This window comes from Corvus moneduloides, chromosome 9, assembly GCF_009650955.1.
Source record: "Corvus moneduloides isolate bCorMon1 chromosome 9, bCorMon1.pri, whole genome shotgun sequence".
Classification (NCBI taxonomy): Eukaryota; Metazoa; Chordata; class Aves; order Passeriformes; family Corvidae; genus Corvus; species Corvus moneduloides.
In genome coordinates, this window is record NC_045484.1 from 26,313,906 (window position 1) to 26,326,605 (window position 12,700).

The 12,700-nt window shown below is 38.9% G+C and overlaps 1 protein-coding gene across 1 annotated transcript in view; it reads right to left on the reverse strand.

The window, feature by feature from the left end:
- Window positions 1–12,700, reverse strand: part of FAF1 (Fas associated factor 1) — a 151,845-nt gene that overhangs the window by 108,419 nt on the left and 30,726 nt on the right. Inside the window, exons 3-6 of the mRNA XM_032117346.1 lie at window positions 10,219–10,265; window positions 7,175–7,383; window positions 3,940–4,031; window positions 3,499–3,587 (exon numbers count right to left, since the gene is read on the reverse strand). Of these exons, the coding sequence (XP_031973237.1) occupies window positions 3,499–3,587; window positions 3,940–4,031; window positions 7,175–7,383; window positions 10,219–10,265 (437 nt within the window). The remainder of the gene's footprint in view (window positions 1–3,498; window positions 3,588–3,939; window positions 4,032–7,174; window positions 7,384–10,218; window positions 10,266–12,700) is intronic.

Genomic DNA, 12,700 nt, shown 5'->3' on the forward strand with positions numbered 1-12,700 from the left:
ATTCTTTGGCATCTTTCCTTTTAAGATTGCTTTCCAAGGGAAATCATGTTTTTCTCCACCCACCTGGTAACTTTAGCTCCCATCTGGTAACTTTTGAACATAGTCACTGGTTTTAAGGAGGGCTCATAGTGCTAGAAAGGTCTCAAAGATCAGGTACAAATCAACAGACAGGAGGAGGAAGGAGACCCAAATTACCACCCACCTCAGTAAAAGGCTGCATTTAAAGTGCAGCATTTTAAACTCATCCAGGTAACCTCTGGCCAGTGATCTCAGAAGTACCCACAGGACATGATTTCTCCTTTGCTTTGATACTACCTGACTGCCAGCTGGAGAACAGACACAGGGCAGGCTGATTCTCTACACAAAGGAAAAAGTATTACGCAGGTGCTACAAAATACTCAAGAAGAACTGGAAGCAGCATCAGAGGTAGGTGAGATGATGGGAAGTAGGGAAGGAAAAGGCTAATTTACTGCAGCTGCTGGGATGAGGCAGGAATTCACTAGAAATCAGATTTCATTAGGTCTCACAGAACACATGGTTATTGTTCTGGATATCATGCACGGATAAGTATGGCTTTGACAGCTGAAATTGTGGAAGCAGGGTGGAACTGTACAGGTGGTATTTGACATTTAAATTTCATCTTTACACCTCAATTTACTAGTATGTGGTAGTAATTCACTGGGTTTCTATTACCTATAAAAGCTTTAGGTAGGCCACTGATGAACAAAGATACCCTAGGAGAGTTTTGTTTGTTTAAACTGCAGGATCACTTTGCCATTACATTTAGATGCTGATTTTAAGTCAGTTCTGGGTTAAGCCCATTCAGTCTGTCACAATAAACTTCAAGGTCTTCATTCCAATATGTTGGAAAAGGATGTTTCAGATGCTGTTCTGCCTCACAGGCACAGATTGGAGCTTATAGAGCTGAGGCCAGACTGTTCCTTTTAAGAAGGGCATATAGATAAAATATCACATACTGGAATCTCAGGCTTTTCAAATATCACTTTCTGGAGATATTCAAATCACAACTATTTATCTCTAGTTCAAAACAGAAGGCATTTGAAAAAAACAACAGATGAACTCACAGAGCAAGAGGCAAAGTTCCTTAACATCCATTAATAATAGAAGTGAGCATGATGCTTTCAAAAATTGTGGGTAACAAACTAATCTGAATAATAACTGACCTAACAGTAGGCAGTAAACAGTGTAACTGGGTTTGGTACATTGCTTCAATTAGATGTGTTTTGATCTGCATTGATGCTTTAATTGGAGGCAAGCCTCCCCTTTCATCTAGAATTTATGACTTCAGGGAGATGATCTAGCCTTCAAATTATCCGTGTTTAAATAGCCCCTAATTAGTCATCGTTTGCTGTCCCAAAGCTACCAACTTTTATCTTAAAAATATCCAGAACTAATCTCCACTATGAAACAAATATAAACTATAAAAGGTAACACTACTTTGATTTTTCTATCAAGTGAAGTTCTTTAAAACTATTAATCCAATAAAAAAGGCTAAGAACTGTTTTTAAACAGTTTGTTGTTATATACTTTACTGCAGTTGCAATAAATAACTCTCTTCAGACTCCAGTTTTCTCTCTAGAATTATAACCTTCAAACTACAACATACAGCAATACCTGGCTAGAAAATTTTGAAATTGGAAATGGAAACAATTAGCAGCTGTAGTGTCTTTTCACTGTTCTCCAAATAGCTGCTAAACTACAATAGCTTATTGTTTTCACACACAAATACAGCTCCTGTTTGGATATACAGTTCATGTACACCACCCTCTGTTCCAGTGCCACTATTCCCTCTCTTAATGCTCCTTTTCTTTACCATTATTATTTTTATAATTCGTATCAGCATTCTTATTTCCTCCACAGACTACATGTTAATGTGCACAAGTACCTTTTAATAATATACAAAGTAGTTTCAGTCATTAGGAAGGCAGTTATTGATTTCTATTGACTCTCAAAGAATTCCTCTCACTAGTAATACAGCTGCACTCGTAGCATATTCTATCACCCAGAAGGGCAGGAAGCCAACTCCCTCTTCAGACAACCTGAAATCCATGCATTTTGTCCAATTCCAAACGCATCCCTCCCTCCCTGCGCTGGCTGGTCCAGAGCAGCTCCTTTCCCAGGCTCGATTCCTGCGCACCCTCTAGCGGCTACCGAGTAAAATTCCCATTTTCCTGGGGAAGAGCACATACAGGGCTGCCTTCGGGAAAGGGAATGGCAAGGAAGAAAACAAACCGAAGTAATTGCTAATTACTTCATAAGAGCATTTTCCATAAAACATCATTTCCTTGTCAAACATTTGCAATATCCCCTGACAACAGAAAGAGACCTGGGAGTGCTGGTCGACAGAGGCTGAACACGAGCCAGCTGTGCCCAGGTGGCCAGGAAGGCCAGTGGCACCTGCATTGTATCAGGAATAGTGTGGCAGCAGGACCAGGGCAGTGATTGTCCCCCTGTACTCAGCACTGGTGAGGCCACACCTCGAGTGCTGTGTCCAGTGTTGGGCCCCTCAGCTCTGGAAGGACACTGAGGGGCTGGAGCGTGTCCAGAGAAGGGCAACGGGGCTGGGGAAGCGTCTGGAGGGAAAATCCTGGGAGCAGTGGTTGAGGGAGCTGGAGGTGTTTAGCCTGGAGAAACCCTTTAGCTCAAGGGGGACCTTCTCACTCTCAAAACTCCCTGAAAGGAGGTTGGAGCCAGCTGGGGGTCAGTCTCCACTGCCATGTCCCAAGTGGAAGGATGAGAGGAAATGGCCTTAAATTCCACCACAGCAAGTTCAGATTAGGTGTTAGAAAAACACTTTTCCCTGAAAGAGTGGTTAAGCATTGGATTAAGTTGCCCAGGGATGTGGTGGAGTCTGGAAGTGTTCAAGAGACATCTGGATGTGGCACTTGGGGATATATTTCAGGGGTGATTATGGTGGGTTGAACTAGATAATCTTGAAGGTCTCTCCAAGTTTTGATGATTCTGTGACACATGAACACTCACTGCTTACTTCTTGAGTGTTCAAATCAGTAATAAAAGATATCCTGCTCAACTAAAGGAAATTAATTGTTCAGGCTATCTACATATATTTTTAAAGTACAAGATAAAATAATGTAACAAACATTTCAGAAAGAAAATTCTGACCTGCTGGGAATGATTTACACAATACATTAAATGAACCAACATAATGCAGCAACTTATGCAAGGCCAGCTCTTATTTCCACAGAGAATAACCTTCTGTTAAATTAAAGTCATCACAGCTGGGACACGTAAAATTCCATATGTACCTAAGAGGTTCATGTACCCCACCAAAGTTTTAAAAACTCCAACAAGCTTCTTTTCAACGAGATGCTGAGTTAGTTCATCCCAACAGTCACTAGTGCAGTGAAAACACTTTGTATTTACTGACTGCAGATTCCTGCAAATACACATGTGGCTTCATAAAAATCACAAAAAAACCCAAACCATACAAATAGAATTTATGGACAAAAGACTTACCCAGAATGACTTGAAGAAGGAGGAGGCAGGTCAGGTGTGAGAACATAAAGACTATTATTTTTTGGCAAGTGTAGACTTTTTAAAACAGTCTGAGGGGAGAAAAATCATTATAAATATAAAACATTCACCAATCCTAACACAGTATTTTATTTTTTTAAATTATTGGTACGTATTTACAATATCACCAAATATTTTCTTTCAAGATACACTTCCTGTTACTTCAGAACATCATTTTTGTAGGGGGCCACATTATATATAAACCTGACATAAACTTATTTGTCCTGATTATATTTTGCAGTGGTTTAGATTAAGAGTTCTTTGTGTGCCATCCAAGACATCTGACACTGTTTGAAACTCATAATTCTTGCATTGTAATCCCCACCCACAGATGCTCAGTTTGAAACTGAGTTCAGTTAACTGAAAACACAGTTGAAAACTTACACTATCATCTACATCTCCAGTCTTCCACCCTTTTAACAGCATTTTAGATGCAGGAATCTGAAGTTCATTTTCTAGAATATGTTTGATATCTCCTATAGGGAAAAATAAAAGAAATACATAAAATTTATATTTACTGCTTTATTCCAAACAGCAAGGAGCTGTAATTAAAAAACAAGAGCAAGGAAAAATTTACTAGGAGAAGCATTTTTAGTTTATTTACCCTTGTAACGTACCCTTCAAACAGTAAAGGACAAATGAAGCTTAAAAAAATAAATCACAAAGCATGAATGATTGAAGAATCACATGAGGATTTGAAGATTTGGACACATATTTTGGTGATTCTATAATCCATATATACTAGACACACACATTTGCAGCTGTGTGCTCTCTGGAGCACCAGACTTTGCCAGCAACAGAGGGTGCATATTTTTGATACCAAATTTCATTATCATTAGTCCTGACCTGAGGAACTGGAATGTTCATACAATTGACTGCTCTGCATTTTTCAATGTTTTGTACATTTTGATGCTCTTCTGCCCCTGTAATTATTACAGTCATAAAATAATTCAGGCTGGAAGGCGCCTCTGGAGCTCATGTGGCCAAACCCAACTCAAAGGTCTAATTAAACCAGTTTAGTCAAGGATTTGTCCAGCTGACTCTTGAACACATCAGGATGAAAGTTTGACAACTTTTCTGGCCAACCTATTTCACTACTTCACCACCCTCACAACAACAACGACAAAAAAAAAGTCCTTTTATCTAATGTGAATTTTGGATGCTGTGTCTATTGCCTCCCAATCTCATGCACCTCCAGGACAAGTCTGGTTCTATCTTCTCTGTGTCCTCCAGCAGGCAGCTGTAGACAGAGGTCAGGTCTGTACCTTTCCCCTTTCCTCCCCAAGCTGAACAAATTCTCTTCTCTGTGCCTCTCCTCCTGTTAGCCCAGAGCTCCAGATACCTGACCAGACTTACAGCAGAATGTCAACATCTTTCTTGTAGTGGGGACCTCAAAACCCAACACATTGCTCCAGATGCAGTCTGGCAAGTGCTGAATAGAGGGAAATAATTCTTTCCTGGGATCCACTGGCTATGCTCTCACCAACAAAGCCTGGGACATGGCAGACCTTCTTCACTGCAAGAGTTCACTGCTGAGGCACCCCAGATCCCTTTCATTAAATTGTTTTCTAGCCCATCAGCCTTCAGCCAGGTATCAGGTGGGGATAACATGGAGTTATCCTGTGGCAGATGCAGGACTTCAACTTTATTTTCTTAGAAGTTCAGGAGGCTCCTGTCATTTCATTTCTCCAGGCTGTCCAGGACCTGCTAAACAGCAGCCTTGCCCTCCAGAGTATCAGCCACTTTCTCTGATCAGATTAAGATTTATTTTGATCAGTTTTTTATCCAGTTTTTACCTTAACATTTTGACTAGAAAAATACAATAGCAGAGTACGTCAAAGGCCTTACTAAAGCCACAGTGACATTCTCTCCCCTTGTTCACGTGGCCAGTCACCAAATTGTAAAAGGCAAATAATGCTGACTGATTAGGCACAATTTGCCTTTACTAAATCCATGCTGGCTGCTCCAAATCACCTTCCTTTCTCTCCTGTGCTCAAAGAGTGCTTCCAAAAGGAGTTTCTCCATAATCTTCCCACAGACCAAGTTCAACAATCACCACTGAGCACAGCTTCCCATTTTCCTTAGCCTTTCTTTTCACACTGATGTACTTACAAAAATCCTTCTATTCCCTCAGTGGTTTCACCTTCTCCTGAGCTTTGGTCTTCCTAACTCCAAACCTGCACATCTCTGTGCTCCTGCTGGGTAGCTCATCACTACTTTCCACCTCCAGGTACTTTCTTTCTCAATTTAGCTCAGTCAGCAATGCTTTTTTCCTCTGTGCTGGCCTTCTGCCATGCTTGCTCCTCTTGCATGGTGGAAGGAACTGTTCCTGTGCTTTGAAGAGGCTGTCCTTGAAGATCAACCAGTACTCTTGGGCCCCTGGGCCCTCCTGGGCAGCCTCTCATGGGATCCTGCCAAGCAGATCCCCAAAAAAGCAAAAAATATAATTTCCTCAAGCCCACAGCTGAAGTTCTAAAATTTGCCTTGCTCACTTCTCAGGACTTTAAACACACGGCTGCCCTTGTTCTTTATATCCCAAGACACAGACAGAAGTCCTACATTAACTGCCTTCTGCCCTACAGATTTCAGGTAAAAGTCATTAAGAAGTTAATAAGAAAAGAAAAATCAGAGCAGTACAGCTGCAAAATTCTGATCTGATCAGATTTTTGTATCTAATTTCCATGGATGTAACTTAGTGCAAAGGAAACATGGAACACCCATCAATAATTCAAACTAATCACCGCTAGGTGGCGGCAGCCAACACCAAATCCATTGCTGAAAAGACAAGGATCAAAAGTTTCAATTTCCAAATTTCATCCCAAACAAAAGGCTGCAGCATGAAAAATTGCTTTCATCAACTATTTCTTCATGGAGCTCCTTATTTGGATCTGTATAAGCTCGTCACTAAAAATAAAAATACTTTTCTTCCTTAGCAGAAGTAAATTAACTCCCAGTTTGGGGAATGTAAAAAATAACATGCTCTGCAACACTAGCAATAGCACACTTATAACACACTGCTACAAAATGCAATCAATTTTAGGATAAAGACAATACAACTACAAAATTCATCTTAATTTGAATGAAAGAGTCAAATAAAAATTGAACTAAGAAGAATTCAATTATGTTCTTCACACCAGGAAGAATTCCTCTAATCTTGCCACTAATCCTGTGCAGAAAGAGATGCCATACAGATTCAAAGAGGAAATGCCAAGATCATCCACTCATTAATAGGTTGCATCTACACTAATCCTACCCCAAATTACATTTTCATGCCTCAACTTAATCATTAATCTCCATTTTGTTTCTGAAGCAAGTTCATAAGAAAACTAGATTTTAAAATAAATATTTGATAGATCACTAACCTTTACAATGGATTAGTGAAATTTTGCTTTTTTAAAGCTGCAAAGAGATTTGAAAACAGTTAGTAGCTGTGGAGGCTGCATTTTCAGGGGGGATTTTTTTTTTTTTTTTTTTTTTTTTTTTTTTTTTTTTTTTTTGAGGGGTTTTGCTCTGCTTTGCTTCAGGACTTGGATTTTTGGGGTTGAACCTTTTTAGTTTGGGGGGGTTTTTTTGTTAGTTTCATGATAGCAGTTTTAATTTCATTTTTACAAATCCTTACCAACTGTGGAGCTGTCTTCAAGTACTACATCCACGTTTCTGTCTCTGTACTCAACCCTGAAGTCAAGCATTCGAGGTTGTCTTTCCACTATTTGTCTAGATGGCACTACATGGCGAAATGCTGAGGAGGAGGAGGGAGTCGAAGAAGCTGCAGTAGAGTGACTGGTGGGGCCATACGCTGGTCCATGCAAAGTCTCTACACCGTACTCACTGAAAGATAGGCAGAAAAGATGGTTTAAACAGAACAGCTTGGTACATCTAACCAGAAGTTAGGAAAGCAAAATGACAGTATTATTCACTCACTACAGTCCAGCACACACCTCTTGAATTACTGCTGTCATATCTGAAAATACTGCTTATTAAAAATGAAAAAAAACCTTCTTTATCAGCAATTTTAACATTTCAGGGCTCAGGATTGCTATAGGAGATCAGCATTGATGACAAACAAGCATTTAAAATCCACTATGTAATTAATACCAGAATTATCTTGAGGAGAAGGATTATTTCCTGTTCCAGGAGTGTTGTGACCATATAAAAATTGGCACCATGGCAACGACCAGCTTTCTACATCACTGGGCTAGTATCCAGTGGAAATGAGAATAAGAAATACAGCACAAAATTCTGCATGCAGATTGGTATTTTCCCACACCAAATTAGTGAAAAACAAGTCAGATATGAAAACAGATATATATTTAAGGTAAATAAATTAAGATAATGAAGCACCTGTTAAAAAAAAAAAAACAAAACACCTAGAAGTACAACAGTAATGCAATGCTGAATTCTAGCTTGCCTTCAAGTTCAAAATCCTGCAAGACTCCTGGAGATTCATATAAGGATGTCTCCATACCTGACCCAAGGATACCCCACAGAATTACAGGTCAGAATAAACTGGAAAACCCTCACTATTCAGAAGCATTCATCTTCCTCAGTGAGCCTCTCCACAAGAAGCATGTAACTAGGATTAGAAACAAGTGTAACAAAACATGAAATTTCAGGAACATTATTCCAGGCAAAAAAAACCCCAAAACCCTATGATGTACAGAAACCAAATTTGGAAGGCAAGAAACTTCATCAGGTAAGCCTGGGGCTTTAAGATGCTGGGCAGTTACAGGCTCCCATGGTGGATTTCAGAAATGCTGGGACACAACTTATCTCATTTCCATTCTTTATCAGAACTTATTTGAAAAATGCCTTCTGTTCTTGAAGATACCATGAGATTTCTCAGTGGAAAAGCTTCATAGAGTAAGTCAAATCTGTCATCTAGAGGAGGTCTGAACTCTACAAAGTGCAAATGTGGATGGTATGCATGTCACAGAAGTGCAGCAGTACTCAGCTATTGCAAATCCCATCATTGTGCCTTTCACATTTGAAACAGAAAAACATGTTATGCTTGTAAAACAAGGGGCTCCTTCACTTCTCACATCAGCATGCTCAGAAGGATGAATGCCCAGCTACAAAGACCCACACTCCCAGACCTATGGCTCAAAAGTCAAAGGCCCACATCAGAGCTCTAAAGAGTACAGGAAACAGTCTTATTTCCAGGATTTAAAAAAATATAAATACCAAGTGATATGTTACTGTCTTCAATCTGGTGGCCAGCTATGAATTAAATACTACAACAATTCTGTTAATAGACCCAAGAAGCAATGAATATCCCAACTCTCAGGTTTGTACTACAAAACAAGCAACTGTAGTTTGCTAAATGTAAATGTACACTAAAAATGTAGTTTCTTTCTCTTCAATAAATTAACTTAGTTCAAGTCCAGTTGTATTAATTCTATTTGGTTCCACCACAAGAGGCATCCTACAGACCTGACTAGCAACCTCTAATAGAACATTAAAAGCCTCACATCAGGAAAATAAGCCTCATGTGAAAACCATTGGAAACCAAATCTTCTGAGCCTCCCTTTAAACCACTTCCATTGGAAGAAAACAAAACAAGACAAAAACAAAACAACAACAAAAAACCACATTTGAAACACATTTGATTATCCAATAATTTCTAAAAATTAATAAATTACTGTGGAAGAAAGATGTAAGTGGACACTGGACCGCCTTGTGATCGAAGACAGGCACTAACTACTCTAACTATTCCCCAGCTTCTTTCACCCAATCAAACATTCTGGTATTTTAGATACAAATGCTTTGAGGTCACAACTTGTAAACATAGGTAGAGAGAGTGCTCCACACAACCAAGACTTGATCTCACATGGACTAAACAGACCTTACAGTAAATATATATTTAATAACTTTACTGAGCAAATAGTTTTATCCTCAATCAAAACCTGACTCTGTTGAATGATAGCTTTAGTAAGTATTGACAGATGTCAAGCACCCTTTTACCTGTATTATGTATCTTTTTTCATCATTAAACTTTTTAAAATAGTACATTAAGTATTTTTCTGAACAAAATTTTAAACACTGTTTTACTGTCTCTCTCAGGTAGCTCAATTCCTGTTCTGCTGTTTTGAATTGCCTCATCAGCACTTAGAAGATCAAATTTCAGTGACTTCAAGATACCCAAGCATCAGTATGCACGCCAAAATTTAATTCAGAAGCTGAAAGAAAAATCAGTAAAACTACTTTTAGAAAGGAACAACCTTACTTTATCTATCACAGTTTCTGCTGCCTGTAATTCAATTAAAAACAAAAACAAACAAAAAAAACCAAGTACAAATGGTTTTGGCCAGAAATAGGGAAGCATGGAATATCAATACCTTTAAAAATGCATAAGGAAAAAGAAATACTTAGCCAGAAGCATACCAACATCCAGTCTTTGTAAAGAGACAACCCAGCACAGAATGACCCAACCACCAGTGAATTCAAAATAAAAGTTAACTATTTTGAATAGATGTTTGAGCTAGTCCTCTATCAGTATGGGAAAAACTGAATGTTAAATCAGCTTTGACAGGAATAGAATTTGTGGCTCCAGAAACAGCTTTAAAAGGAGAATTATGTCATCTTCTTAGGATTCAGGAAGGAAAAAAAAGTAACTGTTACCCAGCATCATTTTCTGTATGTACTACTCCAGTTCTCTGTGCTTACCTTTGTAGAATGCCATTTTCTTGTGGTATAACACCATTTATAGCTGCCTGAAAAGGGAAAACAAATTTTGAGTCAAGCATACAGAACAAAAATACATCAGAATTTTTATAAAATGTTTTAAAGAGTTGTCAGCTTGCTTCAAAACATGCCCTAAAATGCTCTCTATTTTGTGAATATTCTTGGTAAATGATACTATCATTATGGTATCTGCATAAAATAAAAACCATATCTAAGTGTAAACAAACATGATCTGAAGCTCAGACTCCTGTATGCGTGTGATAGATTTCCCAGGTGGAATTCCTGGGAATAAACTGCATGGCCCACGCGCAGTCAGTGTAACACTTTGGTACTCACACACAGGGGACACTCCCAAACACACTGAGCCAACTGAGCACAGCCCAGGCAGCCTCACAGCACGTCCACAGAAAATCTAATGTTTCCCAGAAGCACCAGACATGGCCAAGCCCAAGCTCATAAAGCTGCCTAGCTGCACACACCCTGCGTGTTGCCAGCCCCGTGTGCTCACCAGCTGCTGAGCTGGTGCAAACAGCTACTCCAGAGCAGCTCCATCACATCTACACCTCATACACACAGACACCAACCAGCTTCCTCAGACTGCCAGGGAATCACACAAGGGACCATCCCACAAATTCAAACTATCTTCAGGTAGAAAAGGAAGTATTTTTTAATTAGGGTTTACGCAGTTAAATACCATTCCATACTGTCCAGATCATCAGAATAAAAACTTCTATAAGTAGAAGTACAAACCTGGCCATCTGCATTCAGGCTTGGTCTTATTTGAAACAACAGTTATTAACTATAAAAGTATCCTAAGGAATTCCATCTCATATTAAAATACATTATTTTTAAACTTGTCCAAACATATCCCATTCTCAAGTTCAAAATCCCACTTCTGACAAAATTATCTGCTCAGCCTGTTGCAGCATTGCTGTTTTATGTTGCAGAAAATTGTAATGCATTTCCAGCACATCTGATGCTACAGAAGTTTCAATAAACTTTGAAGTTTTAAGTAAAGATGAGGGAAAAACTTGGACAGCAAGTAAGACCCTCTTCAACAGTATTTTGAAGACAACTTATTTCAGACTGCTTTGTACCACCAAGAAAGGTGTTTAAAATCATCTCCTTGCTGGGACTGTTCATATTTGAGGAGCAGTAAAAGTGACACCATGTGAGCAGGTGAAGATGACTTACATACCAGCTCCTCAGCTGATTAAACTTTGTCCTGACTATTGTCACAAGGCACATGAGCAAAGATGTCAAAACCCTGCCTAACTTCAGACTTTTAATCCTAGCACAGCAGCGGGCAGATAACAAATGTGGAACAGCACGGGAGGGAATTTGACAAGGGAATGAGAAACAATTTTTAAAAAATCTGGAGAGGAGAAAAAACAGACCCCAAAAGATTAACTCTATTTCTCTCTCAGGTGATTTTTAACCATTGTTGTTGAGTTCACATATGAGGTACATATTTGTTAGGCTTAGCAGCAAGGTTAAAGAGAGCTTTGTAGCATCCCACTGCTCTTCATTTTCCCCTGTAGCAGCAGCAACTCATCCGTTTTCTACCCTCACAACTTCTAATATCCATCCTCATAGGTCAGATATACCTGACCTGTTGGCCAGAACACCTGGTGAATGAGTGTCTGGTGCCCAGTGAAGAAGGGAACACTGATGTTTAGAAGTTCATAGATTCCCTGGTACTCCAGGAGGACAAAGCCATACCCTGTGACTGAACAACTGACAGTCATCATCTATCAACAGCATTTGTAGAAACTGACATTAAAAAATGTAGCTTAAATGAGTGCTTGATAAACACAAAAATAGATATAATCAAGATTTAAATGCTGTTTTTTCTCTGAATATATAAACATGATTTTTTTACAATTTACATTAATAGTTAAGGCTACATGAAGTCAAAAGGCTTTATTGCTGAGCTCAGCTAAATTACTATGATACTGCAATAAGATTTATCCCACATTTAGAAATAAATATTGCATAAATACTAATTAAAAAAGCAGAGAAGGAAAAGGTCAGAGGAACCCATAAGCTACAGCAACAACCCATGAGGCTGTATCAAATTACAGCAAAAACAAAGTTCCCTACCAGATCAGTTTTTAAATCAGTTTATCCACTGTGCATGGCAATAATCAGTGGTTTCTTTTTAACGTGTCTCATTTATCATCATTGTGGTTTTTGCAGTCATACACCACTCCTGATCGTGTTCATCTAATAAACCTCCAGGAAAGAGTAGGAGGTTTTGGTTTATTTGTGTTTTTCTGGATTGCCTTCTCCCTCCCATACTCTCCAGCAACATACATTTAATTCCTGTCAATCAACAGATAAAGTTGGCTGAGAGACAAAATTATCCTTTATTTTGCATCTGTAAGATACAGAGACAAATACAGGTTTTGTACCACAGAACCTACACTAATAATGATCTGCTGGTGCAACAGAATTCTCTTTA